General features: G+C 41.3%; 1 protein-coding gene across 3 annotated transcripts in view; it reads left to right on the forward strand.

Moving 5' to 3' along the window:
- The window catches only part of CTTNBP2 (cortactin binding protein 2), a 187298-nt gene extending 167678 nt beyond the window's left edge, over positions 1-19620 (forward strand). For 2 of the 3 annotated variants that reach the window (XM_050936032.1, XM_050936034.1), the window contains exons 20-23: positions 4099-4159; positions 5129-5261; positions 8981-9082; positions 17997-19620. In XM_050936032.1, the coding sequence (XP_050791989.1) occupies positions 4099-4159; positions 5129-5261; positions 8981-9082; positions 17997-18155 (455 nt within the window). In that variant the 3' untranslated portion in view covers positions 18156-19620. Of the gene's footprint in view, positions 1-4098; positions 4160-5128; positions 5262-7166; positions 7594-7636; positions 7918-8980; positions 9083-17996 lie in introns of those variants that run through there. The other variant, XR_007772047.1, reaches the window with a different exon arrangement.
- The last annotated feature ends 1746 nt before the right edge of the window (positions 19621-21366 follow it).

Raw genomic sequence — 21366 nt, forward strand, 5'->3', positions numbered from 1 at the left:
GTAGGCTTCTCAATTTCTAGTTGTTTTAATTCTATGTGAGGGGTGTTGCTATACTAATCCATAAAAGTTGACTGTAAATATTCTGAGTACAAGTTCTGACAGTGAGGGCAGATTTACTGTCCTCAAGGCTAAAATTAGCAATTCTATAATCATATTTGCCAATTTCTACAGGCCAAGTCAGGGTGACCCCAAATTTTTTCATAATTTGTTAATGAGTATAAATGACATGGGTCACCATCCTGTTATTAGAGCTGGAGACTTCAACGAAACACCCAGTCCTTGATAAATCTGCTCCATCTCCATATAAAAACATGATTACTTGTCAGGTACTTCATACGTACATGGCTGATTTAGGTTTACAAGATGTGTGAAGATTGGGTAATCCTATGGCCAGAGACTATAGTTGGTTGGTTGTTTTTGCCTGCAGCTCATTCAACGTATTCAGAATTGGACTATTTCTTAGCATAAGAAGACTTGATCACTTCTTTCACTGATTATGGCATTTGTGCTATTGTTATAGCTGACTGTGCTCCTATACACATTTGTCTGTTAGGTGCCCAGAGTATGTACCCCTAACTAAAATGTGGGCTTAAATACCATTCTGCTGTTTGATACATCATTTGTTAACTCTCTCCAACAAGAGTTAGAACTTGAAAAAAAACAAAACCCACAGGCCCCCACCATTTCATCAGCTGCCACACTTTGGGAAACCTTTGAAGCGTTCATCAGAGGCCATACCATCTCTTATGCCACCCATAAAAAGACGTGGAGAGAACACAGAATTGAAATCAATACTCTTCTGTCCCAAAAGGCAGTTTGCTTTATTCAGTTTGAAGCAAAACTACTGGGAATCTGGCGAGAGAGCTGGCAAGCTGTCAGCATACAGACTAAAGCAAAAGGCTAACAATAATTACTACATAGTCCAAGGTCTTCCTTGGGTTTAATAATAATTGTCATTACAATGTCACTTAGAGTAGGCAGGAGAGTTTGCTCATTCTTGGTATCACTGAACATGTTCAATATATAGGTGTTAAAGTTTCCAAGAACTTTTTGTAAAAATTCATTGAGAATCTTCTATAAAAGACATGGCTCTGATAATTTGTATCAACTGATTGATGATATTGCCACTTAGAGGGATGCTGTTAGCTGTTATTTCTTTAGATGCTGGAAAGGCTTTTCAACGCATACCCTTTTTTACATATTAGCAAAATTTTGGACTTGGTACATAATTTATTTCTTGGATTAAGTTTTTTTACTCCAATCTAACTTGCAGAGTAATTACCCATGGTATCATTTCTACCCCATTTCCAACACAGAGAGGTATGAGACAGGGCTGCCCCCTTTCTCCTTTCCTGTTTGATTTAGCTCTAGAACCTTTAGCCATTGCCATCTGAGCAAATCAAATTGTGTGTGGTATCAGGGCGGGCCAAACAGAACGCTAAATTACGCTCTATGCAGATGATGCTCTTGTATCTTCACCAAATGTTACCATTCCTAAGCTTCTAACCACTGTTAATAAGTTTAGATTCAGGATTTAAAATTAATAAAGGTAAATCAGAAATCTTGTGCTTTAACAAATATGTCCACAAAGGCCTTTTCTCAAATAGGGGTTTTCAATGGCAATCCTCTTACATGAGGTATTTAGGAATACTGATTTCCAAATATATTCAGGACATCCCTAGATAAATATATAACCAGTTACTGCACAAATGGCTAACGATTTGGGGAGATGGAGTTTGTTAACCGTCAATGTGTGGGGTAAAATTAATATACTGAAAATGAATGTCCTTCCTAGAATTTTGTATGTCCCTATTTCTATTTCTCAAATTGTTTTTAAGGAATTCAATAATATTTTAAGAACATTCCTTTGGGTTGCAGGTAATTTGGGCTCTGAACAAATTACACCTCCCTGACTCTGTGATTATTTCATTTTCCCAGCTTTGAAAATTATTGATATCTCCTTTTTGTTAATTAATGCATCTTTGTGGTTATTAGATGTGACCACACAGACTCCTCCTTGGGTTCAGGTTGAACCAGTTTGATATTGGAAGCTAAGATGAAGCCCTCCCCCTTAAGTTTCATTCTTGGATGTGCTCCTGGTACCTGGTAACAAGGCAGCATGGTTCTAACATGCAGCTTATGTTGCTAAAAAATTAATACTGCAAAAATGGAAAAATCGATTCCCACCAAATATTGATGCCTGGCTCAGTGATATGGCTGTCCTTGGAGCTAACAAACAAACTGGCATTATGCAGAAGAGCCATTGACTGACTTTTTAGAGGTCAGTGATTTAATAGACTCATAGACTCATAGGTCAGAAGGGACCAATATGATCATCTAGTCTGACCTCCTGCACAAGGCAGGCCACAGAACCCTACCCATCCACTTTTATAACAACCCCTAACCCAGGACTGAGTTATTGAAATCCTCAAAATTGGTTTGAAGACCTCAAGCTGCAGAGAATCCACCAGCAAGCGACCCATGCCCCACGCTGCAGGGGAAGGCGAAAAACCTCCAGGGCCCCTGCCAATCCGCCCTGGAGGAAAATTTCTTCCCGACCCCAAATATGGCGATCAGCTAAACCCTGAGCATGTGGGCAAGACTCACCAGCCAGCACCCAAGAAGGAATTCTCTGCAGTAACTCAGTTCCCATCCCATCCAACATCTCCCCGCAGACCATTGAGCAGACTTATCTGGTGATAATCCAAGATCAATTGCCCAAATTAAACTATCCTATCATAACATCCCCTCCATATACTTATCAAGCTTAGTCTTAAAGCCAGATAAGTCTTTTGCCCCCACTACTTCCCTCGGAAGGCTGTTCCAGAACTTCACTCCCCTAATGGTTAGAAACCTTCGTCTAATTTCAAGTCTAAACTTCCTAATATCCAGTTTGTACCCATTCGTCCTCGTGCCTACATTAGTACTAAACTTAAATAATTCCTCTCCCTCCCTAACGTTAACCCCCCTGATATATTTATATAGAGCAAGCATATCCCCCCGCAGCCTTCTTTTGGCCAGGCTAAACAAGCCAAGCTCTTTGAGTCTCCTTTCATAAGGCAGGTTTTCCATTCCTCGGATCATCCTAGTAGCCCGTCTCTGGACCTGTTCCAGTTTGAATTCATCCTTCTTGAACATGGGACACCAGAACTGCACACAATATTCCAGATGGGGTCTCACCAGCGCCTTATATAACAGTACTAACACCTCCTTATCCTTGCTGGAAATACCTCGCCTGATGCATCCTAAAATCGCATTTGCTTTTTTAACAGCCGTATCACATTGGCGGCTCATAGTCATCCTGCTATCAATCAATACCCCAAGGTCCTTCTCCTCCTCTGTCGCTTCCAACTGATGCGTCCCCAACGTATATCTAAAATTCTTATTATTAATCCCTAAGTGCATGACCTTGCACTTTTCACTATTGTATTTCATCCTATTACGTGGACCTTGAAGATAGATATGTCGCTTTCCCTCCTCTCCCTTTATGCTAACCCTCTTTATTTACTACTTGTATTATGATGAATCTGCTATTTTGGTATATTTGTTGTATTTAGAAAAAACAATACAAATTATAAATTAAAAAACAGCCCACAGCAAGATTATACACTAGTTCAGAAATAAAACTGAAGAATACCCTATCAAACTGAAACTACAGGGAGGATTTTAGGCAGCCAGAATGAAGTTTCTGAAGGTGTAATTTAGATAACTTATTACGGGTAAAATTCCTACTCGGGTAACAAGTACCATGCTATTTTTAATGTCCACGAGTGAGAGGTCCAACCTCAGCTTTATTTCTGAAATAAAAGAAATGGCCATACCAGCAGCACAATATCCCCAACCCTATGTTAAGATATTGGTTTGTTCAGTACTGACTCAGGGAGAAGAGTGCTATTTCTGAATTGCCACTGCCACTTCCTAAAGCAGACTGGGTCCTTAACGTGATCTTGACAGGACACAGGGCGTGCTGTGGTCTAATGGTGTCTGATGTTAAGCAAATAGGAATATGTTTTGCCTATTCTTTACAGCTTTTAAAATGAAGAATACAATAGAATTATGCTAAGTACTAACAAATTAACTTCCCCCCCTCTTGTGCAGGTATAAAAACAAAGAATGTGTTGCAACAAAATTGCAACAAAATGGCTTCTCTTATCAAAAAGTAAGTCAGGTTTTTTTTTTCTTTTAGCACTTAGCAAAGAGCACAGATACTATTGTGTCAAAAACCAATTCAGTCTTATGACTAAATGAAGGGTTTATGCTTGATATGATTATTTTTTGTTTCAGAGCTGAAGGAAGTGCAGGCTTTTTAATTCTAATTGGAGGGGGTGGGTTTGGAGGCCTTGAATTATAATTTAGAACCTATTTCAGTAGCTCAAACCTTGCCACAGAGTATGTTCCTTTAATTTCTAGGACTTGGGGAATATTATATAAAACTCCTCTTACTTTGGCTTATAAAAAGCAGAAGGCTGTCTTTTCATCCAGAGGTGTACAAAGAAGACCCTCTGGCTATTTCAGCCTACTGAATGAAAATCTGAAGTTTGTATAATATGTGCATTTTAGTCTAAATGATATGGAATATCTTTAAGTAGCTACTGAACAAATGGTCCAAGGGGACTGCATTTTGTGCTACCACATGCAAGAGACAACTCCAGATCTGAAATTCACATCTTTGCAGAGCACAGAATCCCTTGTGCTTCTAGCAGTGGCTCCTTTTCGTTTAAATAGTTGGGAATAGTTCCAAAAAAAGAATGTGGGAGGATAGCTGCAGTGTTGAACTGGTGTAAGCAAAAGAAAGAAGAACTCTCCTGCTGAATGGCACTTGTACTTGTCACACAGAAGCATCTTTTGCTGAAACAATGGAGAGAGTAGAATAAATTGGGTAGAAGAGAGTCTATTATGAAGCAACAAAATTAAAGACTGACAACTACTGATGCCTAAACTGGATACTATTTCCATTCTGTTTGTTGGTACCTCCTAAAGTAGAGGCATTACTGAATAAACAGTGTAGTTATACAATCTTTATGAAAGAATGATACTATTTCCCAGTGTCGTGTGTGTGTGTGTGTGTAAATATATTATGTGCCATAGCCCACTTTCAGTTGTCCTGTCTCTTGTTTTATTTTCATAGCTCTTCAGAGAATGAGCAGCTAAAAGTGTTAAATCTGGAGCAAAGGCTGTCCCTTGGTTCTGATGATGAACTAGATCTTGTGCAGGAACTTCAAAGTATGTGTTCCAGCAAATCAGAATCTGATATAAGCAAGGTAACACTGCGGTTTAAATAATTTACATCATAATCATATGTAGCGGTTTAATCCATAATAGATCTTAGATTTTAAAATATTTTTTATTAACTGGAGATGTGCTAAAATAGCCTAATATATTATATGTGTGGTAGATTTTATTATGATTTATTTTATTTTTAAAAAAGTTTAACCTTAAATGTCATGTCATACACTTAGGAATTTGCAGTGGATGCTAAAATGTATTGATTTATAAATGTTAGAGAAGCTAAAGTGCTATCAAATAATCTGCTTCAATGCATTATTGTTCTCCACATCATATTTTCTATTGCTTTCACCAGCCTAATTTTAAGTGACTGACTGAATCAGTTGTGTTTTCACTACTTCCATTGGTAGACTATTTCATCATCTATTAGGAATATAAAGCTTTTCTGATGCACACTGTACACTTACTTTGCTTACCATAATCCCATTATACCTAATTATACCCTCAAGGATCTCCGTAAACAATTCCCTTGTTGTTTAAACCTTTCCAGCAATTTTGTTTTATTGCACATTCTGTGTGATATTAGATACCAACAAACTTTTAATCAAGAAATAATTGTGGTGGGAAGCTTTCTAATCCTGTTTTATTTAGTTCCCTGTGAAGTTAGGTTTTAGCAGCTGTATGCTATGAGCCAGATGCACTGAAGCTGCGCCAGCTAATCCCTTGGCATCTCAGCAGGGATTCACTCCAAGGCCATGTCTGAACTAGGGAAAATAGATGGTTTTAAAGCATGTTAGCTAACTCATTTTAACTAACATTTTTAAACACTTGTATAGACAGAGTTTAACACTTTTAAAATGTATTTACTGGTTGTGGCAATTCTAAAAGGCACGGCTTAAGGGATGGCAGCTGGTGTCATTGACCTGTTTTTCCTAGACAAAATAGGGAAAGACAAGATGAAGAATATTTAAAGAAATTAGATGTATTAAAGTTGGCAGAGCCTGATGAAATTCACCCAAGGAGTGAAGCAATCTTGGAACCATTAGCAATTATCTTCACGAACTCATGAAGGATGGGTGAGGTCCTAGAGGACTGAAGAATGGCAAACATATATAGTATCTATCTTTTAAAAAAAGGGGAACAAAGAGGATCCGGGAATTATAGACCAGTCAGTCAGCCTAACTGCGATAACTGGAAAGACTCTTACAAATTGATTAATAATTTTGCCAGTATCTAGAGTATAACAGGGTGATAAGTAATAGCCAATGTGGCTTTATCAAAGAACAAATCATGCTGACCCAGCCCAATTTCCTTCTTTGACAGAGCTACTGGCTAGTGGATAGGGGAAAAGAAGTAGACCATGATTTATTTTGAATTTAGTAACGTTTTTGACACTGTACTTACATGATGTTCTCAAAAGCAAACTAGGGAAATATTGTCTAGATTAAATTACTATAAAGTGGAGCCCAAATGGTTGAAAAACTGTATTCAAAGAATAATCATGGCTCATTGTCAAACTGGGAGGATATATCTAGTGGGATTCCACTGATGACTTGGATAATGCAGCAGAGAGAATGCTTATAAAATTTGCAAATGACACCAAGATGGAAGGGGTTGCAAGCGCTTTTGAGGACAAGGTTAGAATTCAAAATGACCTTGATAAACCAGAAAATTGGTCTGAAATTAGAGATGAAATTGAATAAAGAGAAATTCAAAGTATTACACTAAAGAAGAAAAAAAGCAACTGCACAGCTACAAAATGGAGAATAAGTGGCTAGGCAGTAATACTGTTGAAAAGTATCTCAGAGTTATAATGGATCACAAATTGAATCTGAGTTAAAAATGTGATGCAGTTGAAAAACAGGCAAACATTATTCTGTGGTGTATTAACAGGAGTGTTGTATGTAAGACATGATTGGTAATTGTTTCGCTCTACTCAGGTCTGGTGAGGCCTCTGCTAGAGTACTGTGTCTGATTTTGGGTGCCATGCTTTAAGAAGGATGTGGACAAATGAGAGAATCCAGAGCAGAACAACAAAACTGATAAAAACTTTAGAAAACCTGGCCTATGAGAAAAGGTTAAAAAAAAACTGGCCATGTTTCATCATGAGAAAAGAAGGCTGAGTAGAGACCTGATAAGTATGAAAATATGTTAAGGACTATTATAAAGAGGATGGTCATCAACTGTTATCTATATCCAATGAAAGTAAAACAAACTTAATCTGCAGGGAAATTTAGGTTAGATCTTAGGATAACTTTCTAACTACAGTTAAACACTGGAATAGGGTATCAAGGGATGTTATGAAATCCCCATCATTGGAGGTTTTTAAGAACAAGTTAGACAAACAGCTGTCTGGGGTGGTCCTAGGTATACTTGGCCCTGCCCCCTCCTCTCCCTGGGGGGAGAGAAGGGGGTAATGGACTAGTTCAGGGGTCTCAAATTCAAATGACCACAAGGGCCACATGAGGTCTAGTGCATTGGCCTGTGGGCCTCATCACTGACACTCCAACCCTCCCTGCCCCCGGCCCCGCCCCCACTCCACCCCTTCCATGAGGCCTGCCTCTTCCCACCCCTTCCCTGCCCCTTTCCACACCCTTCCCCAAAGTCCCAACACCAGTGCTGCCCCTCCCCTGTCACCAGGGGGTGCAGGAGGGATGCAGGGTGTGGCAGGGGCTCAGGGCAGGGAGTTGGTGTGTGGTGTGCAAGAGGGGTGAGGGGTGCAGCAGGGGGTTGGGTGCAGGGTGCAGCAGGTGGCTCAGGGCAGGGAGCTGGATGCAGGAGGGGTGGGGATGCGGCAGGGGGCTCAGGGCAGGGAGCTGGGTGCAGGAGGGGTGTGGGGTGCAGCAGGAGGGGTGTGGGGTGCAGCAGGAGGCTCAGGGCAGGGAGTTGGGTGCAGGAGAGGTGTGGGGTGCGGCAGGGGGCTCAGGGCAAGGAGTTGGGTGCAGGAGAGGTGTGGGGTGCGGCAGGAGGCTCAGGGCAGGGAGTTGGGTGTGGGATGCGGCAGGGGACTCAGGGCAGGGAGTTGGGATGCAGGAAGTGTGCGGGGTGTGAGCTCCAGCCTGGTGCTGCTTACCTAGAGCAGCTCCGGGGTGGCAGCGGTGCGCATCGGGGCCAGGGCAGGCTCCAGGCCCCGCGCCGCAACTCTCCAGGAAGTAGCCTGAACCACGGCCCCCCGGGAAGCAGGAGTGGGCACAGGGCTCTGCTGCTGCTCCTCCAGGTACCTCCCACGAAGCTCCCATTGGCGACGGTTCCCTGTTCCCTGTTGGAGCTGTGGGTGGCGGTACCTTGAAGCGAGGCAATGCAGGAGTCTTCTGCCTCCTCCCCTCTCCCCTCCGGCCTGAAGGGTCATGCTGCCAGCCGCTTAAGGGAGCTGCGCAGGGCTTGTGGTGCCACGGGGGCAATCCCGCGGGCTGCTGTAGTTTGCCCTCCCCTGGCCTGGAGGTAGGCAGAGGGGCTGGGGGGGTGCAGGGAGATTGGCAGGCCGCACAGAAGAGCCCCGTGGGCTGCGTGTTTGAGACCCCCTGGACTAGTTGGTCTCAGGCAGTCCCTTCCAGCTCTGCATTTCTATGAGTCTGTAAACTTAAATTGAATCTGGCTCCCTTTTTTTCTTGGATACAATGAGGATTTATTAATCCTTCTTTTGAAGTTTACACATAACTCCCATGCAAAGTAAAACGTGCATTAAAAATAGACCTCAAGAATCTTCAAAATGAAATATAAAGGACTTCCAAAATATTGTTTTCTTTTCTTTTAGATTGCTGATTCTAAGGATGAGCTGGTTATGTTCAGAAGCTCTCAAATTGGTCCTATATTTTCAGCAAGCAATACTAATCTAAGTAAATCGGTGTCACAAAAGGTATGGGATGCACAGCATATTTCATAAGAGTGTAAAAAATACCCGTGTACAAAGTATTTTGAAGATTTTCTAGAGCTCACTACAAATCTATGTTTGAATTCTTGGTGGGAACCAGAAAGATTAAAATGCCTTGACTTCTCTTAATTAGAGAGACAAGGTATTTCCTGGCCAGTTGGTAAACCGATATGATTAATAATGTTTAGGAAACATGCTTCAGGCACCATGGGCTAAATTTTTCCCTGGTGTGTGTCCACCAGACTCATTGGTCATTAAACCAGATATGCATTTGGCCAATGTGTGATTTTCATATTTACATGATGATATCTACTGGATAAGTATCATAGTCAGTCATATTTCAATTAGTTTAATCAAACTTTTCTGAAATTTGGACTTTTCTAGCATTCAACATTTTCATAGTAGCCTTACAAGCTAAAATGATTAAATGAACTGAAGTAGTCAAAATTCCTGTTACTTCTTGACACTAATTGCTTGAATATGGTTTGCTTTGTCATCCACATTAGTGATTACCAAAGCGTATGCCAGTTTGAACCAGATTACTCCTGAGTGTCTTCTGTAACTAGAAATGAGTCAGCCTGACATTTAGTGGAGAGCTCCCAGATGGTGGAAATTTTGAGAAACTGAAACCAATTATAGTACAGGAGGCTGAGCAAGCAAGACATAGATCAGCATTTTTTTTTAAATGGGGATTAACTTCTTTCCTTCTGAACTTGTTGTGTGTTTCAGTGCACTGCTCTCAAGGCACCCTATCTTATAAGAAACCAAAAAAAGCCAGAAAGAATAAATCCATTTGGAATTGGTCCTCCCAGTTTTGGGAACCAAGAGTCCAGATGTAAACAGACAATATTAACTACAGGGTAGTTTAAACATGTGACGGCTTAGGTGCCAAAAAGCTGCTGAATTGTTACTGGAGGGCATAAAGTTGTAAGTCAGAAGATAATTGGATGATCACAAGTTTATTTGTTGAATGTCAGTTATTTTTCTGAAGAAACCATAGGGGGATATTACCTACATTCTTTCCAGATTACATCCATTTGAAATCTATAAAGAGAAAACATTACTACATTAAAAAATTCAATAAGTAGCATCATGATACTGAGTTCTGCAGGAACACTGAGACTCTGATAATACTTTGCTTGTATAAATGTTACCTTCCATCCTAGAGTTTCAATGTTCTTTATGTACAGCAATTTAGCCTTACCACCCCCCAGTGAAGTGTATCATCCATTTAGTGATGAAGAAACTGAAATGACTGACTTGCCTGAGGCCACACAGGAAATCTGTGATAGGGTTGGGAATGGAATCCAGGCCCCCTTGAATTAATTTTATGTGTAAACCACAAGACCTTCCTCCAGAGAGGATGTACAAGCCTTTCTCCTTTTAACTTCTAACTTAAGCCCAGCAGTGCAATTTTCATAGTAAGAGTTAAATTCTCCCTAGTGTCACAAAATTAAAGTACAATTCTACATGGTACTGAAGGTATATTCTTGGCCAGAAGAGGCACTGGATTTAGGAGATCTGGACTGAATTCCTAGCTCTACCAGGAAGTAAGTGTGTGTGCGTGTATGTGTGTCTGTGTGTGTGTGTGTGTGTGTGTGTGTGTGTGTGAGAGAGAGAGAGACAAAGAGAGTGACTGACTGACTTTGGGCAAGGTACTCAACATACCTGTGTCTCAGCTCCCTGTCTGTTCAATAGGGATAATGTTTCCCTACCTAACAAAGATGCTATGAGATCATCTGTTATCTCTGTTGCCTATCCATAGGCTTTTGTTTGGTGCCTTGCACCAGAGTATCAGAATGTGTTCCACATAAAATCAGTAGCAATAGTGAAGTCTCTAGTGGACCTCATGGAATTTCTGGCACTTTTTCCTTTTGGAGTAAAATCTCAGTTTGGGGTTAAATTAGTGAATGTTGGTGAGGTGCAGCAAAGGGGGCTACGTGTATACTTAGACAGCTAACAGGAGTTATTTTGATGCATTAATAGAACTGAGGGGAAGCTTGCAAAGTAGGAAGCAAGGCCCCTTCCGATCGCCGCACCACCAAACAAAAAACAAAAAAAAACCCAAAAACCCGAGCGCCACCCTGCCCCAAGGTGCCGCTCCAAGCATGTGCTTGGTCGGCTGATGCCTGGAGCCGGCCCCATTCCCAAGGGAGGTACTGCGCACTACTGAAAATCTCTCGCTTTCAGTGAATCCCATCTTTTTAACCAGAGGACAGAGGAATCACTGCATATCCTTAAGGATTCCAGAGCCATCCTTCACTCTCTCAGCATCGACACTCTTGCCCCAAAGTGCAAATTCCACTGCCCACCATCCACTCAGCTCTGTGGGGCCCCCATTCTACCCTCAGAGACCTGATGAGCCCCCAAGGAAATGCCAGAAAACTCAGTGATCTTGACTCTTGGGGCCCTCTTTTCAGGCTTTGACGTCACAGCTGCAACCTCCAGCCAAGAGGTATTTCTGAGGTGACCCCAAGAGCAGCCAACCACTATGTCTATCAACTCACAACCCTCCTACCACCTTTTGGAGTTGTTTAGCCCTCTTTTCCCACACTTGGAATGCGATAACAATGGACAAATGGATGTTGAACATCATCCACCATGGCTATATAATCGAGTTTATCATGCTACCTCCTCCAAGACCCCTCCTTCCTGTCCCTTTGCAGGGACCACTCTCATGACAGCAGCCTCACCCAAGAGGTGAACTCCTTATTACAACAGGGAGCAGTAGAACGCGTTCCCACAGAATATCAGGGAACGGGGTTTTACTCAACTTCCTGATACCCAAGAAGAAAGGCGGGGGTAGACCAATCCTTGAACTCTGACATTTCAGTCACTTCATTCACAAATTCAAGTTTTGTATCATCATCCTGGCAGTGATTATCCCATCCTTAGAGAAAAGCATGGGGTTTACGGCTCTCAATATGAAGGACACTTATTTTCACATCAGTGTCCATCCAGCTCACAGACATTTCCAGAGATTCACAGTGGGCACCTACCATATCCAGTACAGGGTGCTCCCCTTCAGAATAGCCACCGCTTCCAGAGTCTTTATCAATTTTTTTTCTGTTACAGCAGCCTATGTCAAACTTTAGGGGGTCCTCATGTTTCTATATCTTGACAATTGGCTTCTAGCTGCATGGTCCAGGCAAGAAACACAAGCTTCAACCACCATGCTATTCAACCTGCTTTTGTCCCTCGGAGTCAGCGTCGACATTGAGAAATCGATCACAGACTGCACACAGTCTCTGGACTTCATAGGGGCTGACATCAGTTCAGTTACAGCATGGGCCTATTTGCCAAAAGACATGTTCCAGGCAATGAGCAACATCATAACTTGCATTGTGAGCAATCCTATCTACCAGCCTGGACTTGCCTATCCGTCCTAGGCCACATGGCTTCATGTACACGTGACCCCTTTTGCATGACTCCACCTTTGCTGTATTCAGATACGGCTCCAGTCCATTACTCACCAAACCATCATTCCATGGACTTCATGTTAACAGTCCCCACCAAGGTACTGTCATAACTTCAGTGATGAACAGACCCACATCACGTATGCATGGGGGGGGGTCTGTTTCTTCCTTCTTCCCTGGACAAGATGATCATCACTGACACAGCCCTGGCAGGCTTCCATTTGGACAATTATATGACACAGGGAATGTGGTCTCCCAGGTATCCAGGATGCACATAAATATCCTGGAACTCCAAGCTGAGTGGTTTTCTTCCTCTTTTGATCCCATACTTGCAAAAGGAAGAGAAAAAGGACCTAGAAAAATGAAAGAAGGACCAGATCAACAGAGAAAATGAGCACTGAGCTGCAAAACAGAAATCCAACATCGGAACAGTGGAACATGCACCTATGGGCATGTAGCCTGAAGGATAGCTACAAAAAAAAGTCTGTCATGCTGAAGTGTGGGATCTCAAGCAGCAAACCTAAGGGCAAGCTCTTCCTACACTTCCCATAAGCCCAGTGGGCGAACATCACCACCAAAGCATTCCATCGCCCATCAAGCATTGATTCCTTAGGACTTGAAATACCAAGCTCCAGCTCATGAGATGATGTGGAGGCTCTGCGCAAGAAGCCAAGTTAGGAGACACTGCAGCTCTTTGATATGCCTCTGTTGAAGCCCCTGGTCTTCAGTGAGACTGCCAGCAAGCCCACAGTACCAGCTCTAAGACATTGCTCTTTCCCTAGGATGTCCAATGTAGAAGCTCTTGGAGCAATTAGGATGCTTTTTCCGCTGAAGTCTGTGCTCATGCGGGAAATTCCAGTCTGAAAGCCAGAATCTCTTGCCGTGAGGGCTCTGGCACATCTTGATGCCCAGCTTGAGTAAGGATGGCAGAATTCAGCCCTATGTGATTAAAAATGTTCAAATAAATAAAATAAATTAGTTTTAGGAATTAGCTTTCATTCATTAGATGCAAGTCTCTGTTAAACTTCATTACAACAGTATAATATATATATATATATATATATAATAACTGTGACAGTGTACCCCATCAGAGAGCGCAGAGAACTGGGAAAATGCATTAGATGCTAAACAAGTCAAATTGAGTGAACGAAGCCTGTCCACCGTAGATTTGCTGTTAAACTTGTGTCTTTTGCTAATTCACTTATGGGATAAAACAAAAAGAATTCATACTGGTGGTAAATCCTTTAAAGATGTGGAAAAAGCTGTTGTACATGCTAGGGATGGTGACGAGACAGCCCCACCAGCATGTTACTTTTCAGCCCATATCTGTAAAAAGCAGCAAAAGCATAACAGGCCCATGCTGCTGTGTAGAAGGGGAAACTGAGGCACACCGTCTCAGGGCATTGGTGGCTAAATGCCAAGACAGCTCCACTTTAACAGATCTTGCTGCTTGCATTCTGTTAGCAATACTATACCCCAACCTGTTTTCAGGCATCCGGGGACCAGGAACCCCAAAACGGGCTAGAACCCTTAGGAATGACATCACATGGTTTCAAGATACTGAAAAGGAGTGTGACCAAAGACAAACAGAAATTTTACAGGTACTGCCTCCGCCATGGACAGTGTCTAAGTCTCTGGCTGTAAGTTCAGGGGGAGGGTGTGACAGTGTACCCCATAAGGCTTTATGGGGTGGGGGTGCTTATAAATGTATGTATGATATAACTGGAATAGAGTTTTGCTACATATGCCACGTAACATATCTATGTAAAGGTTATGATCTTCTGGTTATGTTCATCCTAGTTGTATGCAGGCACCATTTGTGTGTTCAAAGTTATGAACATTGGCTGTATAATTGCTTGATTTCTAAGTAGCCTTAGTTATAACATTTGGTCACTTCTTGGGAAAGGAATGTGCTCAATCAAGAAGCATTTAAGAGACAAAAGAGCTTGGAAGACTCCAATCCACATAAGAAGTCTACCTGAGGACATTCAAGGTAGCATGTGGGTAATGACTGCTGCCTGCAAATCCTGAGTCATGCATGGGCATGTGACTTGCCCATGTGATTCCAAATCTCCATTTTGTGACCGGATTCTACACAGGGTGAGGAGGAGACCTCCACCCACAAGAGAGAGTCTATTTAAACCCCTGGGAGACCCCTCCATTTTGTCTTCAGCTGGCTAAAGAAGAAGCCTCTCCACCCCCACCCCCAGCAGGATACTTAAAGGAAACTGGAACGAAGGACAGTAACTACAGGGGGTGTGAGTGATTGCTGGACCCAGGCTAAAAGGAGATTAGCCTGTAAAAGGGAGCATTCTGGAACTGGTGAGGATCCTATTTGTATTTAGTTTGATTAGACATAGATTTGCACAGTTTATTTTATTTTGCTTGGTAACTTACTTTGTTCTGTCTGTTACTACTTGGAACCACTTAAATCCTACTTTCTGTATTTAATAAAATAACTTTTTAGTTATTAATTAACTCAGAGTATGTATTAATACCTGGGGGAGCAAACAACTGTGCATATCTCTCTATTAGTGTTATAGAGGGCGAACAATTTATGAGTTTACGCTGCATAAGCTTTATGCAGAGTAAAACGGATCTATTTGGGTTTAGACCCCATTGGGAGTTGGGCATCTGGGTGCTAAAGACAAGCACGCTTCTGTGACCTGTTTTCAGGTAAACCTGCAGCTTTGGGGCAGGTAATTCAGACTCTGGGTCTCTGTTGAAGTAGACAAGAGTGTCTGGCTCGGCGAGACAGGGTGCTGAAGTCCTGAGCTGGCAGGGAAAACAGAGCTAGAAGTAGTCTTGGCACATCGGTTGGCAGCTCCCGGGGGGGTTTCTGTGATCCAGCTTGTCACAATAACACACCTTTTTAATGAGAAAATAAATTATAAATGGAGCTTTGTAGGTTCATTAAATGTTCTCTGTTCTGTTATTTTATAGGGTTTAAATTTAAGTCCCTTGTTCTGTATTGATATGTAGATGAGTTAGCATGCGTGACATAAACATAACAGCAGATTTTAATGAAGAGTTGTGCAATGAAGCTAATTGCTTTGATGCCTTATGAAATACAGCTGTCCAGCTACACCATGCACTCTTGAGTTATTGCTCTTATGAATTATCTTGTCACCTCTCTATTGTAACACTTACTGTATTTTTATTGGCCTATTGGCAGTTACCTTAAATATTTAAAATGTCACTGAGTGTATTCCAGATTTTTATTTAAAATCTGGAGATCAGTTCCACTACAGTTTTGAAGGTAGAAGAAAGTTTGGGACTGTACTTCTTTAGAGTGTTTTTCTTTTAACAAAGAAGGATTACCTACTGTATTGATATTCTTTTGTTATTTAAGCAAAGAAGTTCCTAACCCCATATGGCAGTGATTTGATATCTGCGTGGTTCAAAAACATAGCTGACTGCATTTATGCTAATATTATGAATTTTGATATCTGGCTACATGTTTTGTTTTATTAGTTAGCATGTTTTTTGCTCTCAAAACTATATTATAGCATGGTTTGTAATAACTATATAAGCTTAGTTAATTATCTTGTTCATAAATTGGAAACAAAAATTGTAAGAATTAGATTCATTCCAAGGTGCTGTTTTGGAAATATCTGTATTTTACTTTTTGACCAGTGGTATGGTGTAAGTGCAGTATGTTAAGGTTGGGCAGAACATGCAATTTCCCTTCCTCTGTACATTTCCTTCGCACAAGCAGTACTTGTTTCCTGGAAAAGATGGAAGAGAAATGTATATCCTGTCCTTAGGCCCTACCATATAAATCCCAGCAGTGTCTAGAAATCTTCTTCTTCTCATGAGAAGTTAGAATCGAGTATTAGCTGGTCTCAGTCTCCAAATTAGGAATCTGCAAACAGGTTTTTAAAAGTACCATCTGTTCTGCAGCAATACTGAAGACAGATGGATATCCCCAGTGCCTCTAATGCCTAGGGCTATTTCATCCTTCTGCTCAATGCATAGAATTGTAGCATGACTACACCACACTTTTAAATAATACTGCTACCCTGACATTACATTACAAAAGAAAGAAGCTGCAGTATGAATTGCAAAGATGATAATTAGCTCATTATGTGGGGTTTTTTCTTTTTCCAACATAGGAGAAGAAGCTCTCAGCAACAAATCAGCTATCTGAATAGATTTACAAAACTACTGAATCTTATGACGGGCACAAAAATATCAGGTGGTATTTTACTAGCACAGCACATGTACTTGATTAGAATTTTGAAAGGCCAGTTAAAGGTTTTAGATGCTTTGAAATACTGAGTGGCTAATGAAGACGGTTTTGAAGAAGAGCCAGTATGGCAGATACTGAATTTTAAAACAGTCCACAAAGTAGGATGGTGTCCTTCCAGCAGCAGTTGGAGGGTCTTCATACACACCTACCCCTCTGCTTATTTTTCACACTAAAGTAGTGCTTATTCAATGTTTTAAATTTAGATTTAAAAAGAACGTAACTTAAAAGTGCCAGTGGTGCTGCAAACCTCTGTTAATTGGACTGCTGAGCTTCTGGGGATGAGAGGAGGAAGAAATGGTCCATATAGTCCAGGGAACCTTTCTTGTTCAGAGGAAGAGAGAGAGAGAAAAGTAAGAAGAGCAGTACCAATCATCAGCTGGTAAAATTTGGCCTAGTTCCTCTGAAATCAGTTTAGAATCTGGAATAGTCAGTATTAGGGAGTAAGATTTTAGAACCAATCCTCACGTTGTTCCATTCCACATTAAAATATAGTACCTCAAACATGGCTGGACATTTTTTATAAAACCTTCCAGATAAACTGGCTGCTAGGCTGCAGCCAAGCACAAGACATTTCAAAATCATTTTATAAGAAAATGAGCAACTGAAAACAGAAGTTTTAAAATGGAAATGTCACTTCAACCTTAGCTCCATTTAGTATTGTTGCTGTGATGGGGTAACAATGAATGTGTCTATGGATTATTTTATTCCAGCCCTAATATTGAATCTTGTGTTTATCATCCAAGAGATCTCCTGCTGTCTCCCTGATTTAAACATGCATCTTCCCAACCCAGTTTACAGCTGTCATCCTTCCACAGGGGCTCCTCTAGCTAATGAAGGAAAGAGAATATATTACCTCCATAGTGTTTTTAATCCCTGCTCGTCTAGCGATTGGGATTTGGAGAATAAGAATAACATTTAGGGCTTCTCAATGACAATGCAGAGCACTACCATTGTCCTTGTGTGATATGTTAAGAAGTTTTTACTGAAGAAATGCCCTGCTGGCTTTTTTTTACAAAAGCAACTTCTATTAGAGTATTGGTTTCTAACTGGTTAAGAAAGCTAAAACTGTTCACCAGGACCTGAACGTTTATCCTTTTCCTGTGGCTGTCAGGCTTCCAAAAGGTGCAAGATGGTGTAAACAGTAGACACTCACTGGTTTGCTCATTTTTGGTGTTCTTGGTTCTTATGATGGATGTGCTTATGCTAAAAAGATGCTTAATTTTATTCACAGGATGGGATCCGTCCTCTCAGCAGCAATCGCACTGTGGAATGCGCCAACAGTAAATCAAAGACTGAGTCGGGTGTTTCAAGAGTTAAATCTTTTCTTCCTGTTCCCAGAAGCAAAGTCACCCAGCCTTCTCAGTACACAAAAAAGCAGCAGCAGCAGTAATACAAGGCAAATAGAGGCTAACTCAAAAGAAAAGATTTGGAATTTGCACAAAAAATTACAAATAGAAAAAATCTAATAAATCTGCCTAGCATACAGTTTTGAGTGTTCACGTAATCTCTGTATTAAACAACAAATAACTCAAATATGTAAATAATTTTTTTTAAATTAAAATAGTTTCCTTGTAATGTAATGTGTGTACGGGACCACAGTTTAATTTGTATGTAAATAAGATGTTCATAATGAAAATATTTTATTGCTTTAATCTGGAAATTTTATTGATTTAAACTTAGTAGTGGGAAGTTATGTCAACCTCATGGGTTTTCTAATATGGAAATTACTATTGCTTAAATGATTTTATTCAGGGGTATCACCACAGAAAATTGTGTGCGTGTGCGTGTTTGTATATATATACAGTATATAAATATATTCTATGAAATTCATGTGTTGCATACAGATGAGTTGCACAATATGTTCAGTACTGGCTTAAAGCTCATGTACATGCCTTTTAAAGACTGAACATGTTTTTATCTTCACTTAATGAAAAGTGAATGGAATGTGGCAATAATTAAAATGATTGGAAACATAGATCAATTACTTTCAGCTACAAGCCATATTAAATATTTTGATTACCCCATAGTCTGCCTGCTGAAATGTGCTTTTGTTTCTCTCTTGCTTATTGTAGGCTTCATGTGTTGGAACTGTTATGAGTTTGCATTATAACTCCTATCTTTAAAAAAGAAAAGGGAGAGACATTATAATGCAATAAAATCAGTTATTTCACGCAACTTCCCACTCTTTGGGATGGTTGAAAATTTGCTCCTCTAATAATTGAGTTCTTAATGTATGATGTAAAACTTTTTTACTCTTTCAACAGCATTTTAAAAAATGAATCTAGGAAATGATGTTTTACCAAAACAGATCTTACTGAAAGAATTACAGCACAAGTTTAATTACATGGTTGTCCAGAGATAATGTATCAGCAATAACATGAATTACCATGTAATTACCAATTTTTATAGTGGATTTACTATGTTGTTGCTGTGAAATAACATTTGAATTGCAGTTAACCTGAAATATTTTTTATTTCATAACAGACTTAAATTACTTTCCCATTAGAGGAACTGTGTATATGTGAAGGAAATATTCCATCTACCCACCCTCTTTATTTTGGCCACAATTTATACTTGTCAATAGTAATAATGTGGATACAATCACTGTCCTGGTACCTTATTATCTAGTCGGAAGAGGAGGATACATAGCTTTCTTAAGATCAGACCTCAGTGCCACCTGGTGAATTATCAAGAGGTTGCTTTAAGAGAGGTATGGGCAACATACCTTCCAAAAGAGCACTGTTCAAGTTAATTTTGGAAGGGCAAGGGTTACATAAATGTACTCCTAGCACTTCACCACAGTGAGTAAGGCAGCCATCCCAAACTCATGTCAATAAAACTTTTGTACTGCTCCATGTTTGTCTCTTGGTCTTGTTTGTGTATATTCTATCTGTATGAATTTAGAAGGATTAAATGGCTGATTTTATAGTTATCTCCTTTAAAATATATTCTGGGAGGAAATGCATAAATTCCAGCATTGTTGCCTTACAACTTGTGATGGGGTGTCTACCCCACACGAGGCCTGAAAGGGTTAAGGTGGTAAGGTTGGCCAATCAACTGCCTTGGCTGCACCTGAAAAAGGAGCCAGAGGGAAAGAATTAATTAGAGACAAGGCTCAGCTGGATAGGAACAAGAAGGGCCTGTATAAAGCCTAGGAGCTGACAGCCAAAGGGACTGCAGGGAAGTAGTCTGCAGTCGCTCCCTGAGAGAAGGGAGGTGTGTTTAGGGCTGTAGAGGCAAGGAGCCTACAGTTGCTCTCTGGGAGGAAGGAGTTGTGTGGCTGGCACACCCAGCGAGGGTGGGACTATGTTCAGAGTCCTGGGATTCAAAAGAATTGCTTCTCCTGCTCTCACTCTTTCTCCATCAGTGACAAACATTAATGGTGCCTGTAGTGTCTGCGTGAGGTGCATATCTCTAACTGCAGCATCTGTCACTCCTTCCTATCCAGAACTTGAGAAGTCCGGGAGCTTTGCCTACAAAAGCATCTGATGAAGAAAGTTGCTAGGCCCCTCTCCGTTCTGGGTTAGGGAGACCCCCTGTACATCGACCTCAACTGACCAGCAGTGCCCCTCCAAGCGCATGCCTTGGAATGGAGCTTTCAATATATAAGCCCAAGGACTCTTTTTTCTAGCACAGTGGCTTTCAACATTTTTTCATTTGTGGACACCTAAAACATTTTGAATGGAGGTACAGACCCCTTTGGAAATCTTAGACATAGTCTGCAGACCTCCAGGTGTGTGCAGACCACAGGTTGAAAACCACTGTTCTAGGGCTTCCCATGAGAGTAGAATGTGCTCTCATGGGCTCAAGGACAGATCGTCCTCAAGGACTGTCCATAATAAATGTACTTCCTCCCCGAGCCTCTCCAAGTTGGGTGAGATGTTGCATACAGAACCTAAGGAACTGGCTTTGCTAAAGACTCCCTAGATTGGAGGGCAAAGCATATAAAAAGAAAGATTCGCTGATTCTATCAGTCACCAAAGAACCTGAGCGTAGGAGTACTGATCCAGACCCTTCATCAGTACCGCCTCGTTCATCTAAAGACCATCCAGCTGCCACAGTTGCACCGGATCCTTCAGACTTGACTGATGGAACCTCTTAGACACAAGGGCATATGGAGACATACAGAACACTGGAGGATATAGTCATTCCGTATCCACTGTCTTCATTTCTTTCCAGCCCGCCCTCCTAAGGAATGTCCTGACTCCTTGGGAGTATATATCAATGTCCCAGGAGCAGTCCAATTTCCAAACATCTGGCAGGAATGTCCTGATAGAAAATGCATCATCGCTACCAGTGGAACAGTTCTTGGATGAGTCAGGGGAGATGGCCGCACCAGTATCTCTGCGGAGACACTCAAGCCCCAAAAGATAGTTGTGAGGTTACTCTCACCATTCCTCTGGATATGCCCCCCTCTGGGACTGCTGGTATCAATTCCCTTGGGGGTCCCCCTCAATGGATCAATCCCTCTTTCTAGCATTATTGGGCTCCGTGGGATTCTTATGGCAGGCATCCAGGCCCTTCTCAGCAGTTGTATCGCTCCTCTCCCTCTCACCAACTTGTTCCATTAGTGTATGAGGAGGAAGGGCCAGAACCAGAGC

This window comes from Gopherus flavomarginatus, chromosome 1, assembly GCF_025201925.1.
Source record: "Gopherus flavomarginatus isolate rGopFla2 chromosome 1, rGopFla2.mat.asm, whole genome shotgun sequence".
In the NCBI taxonomy this organism is placed as follows: Eukaryota; Metazoa; Chordata; order Testudines; family Testudinidae; genus Gopherus; species Gopherus flavomarginatus.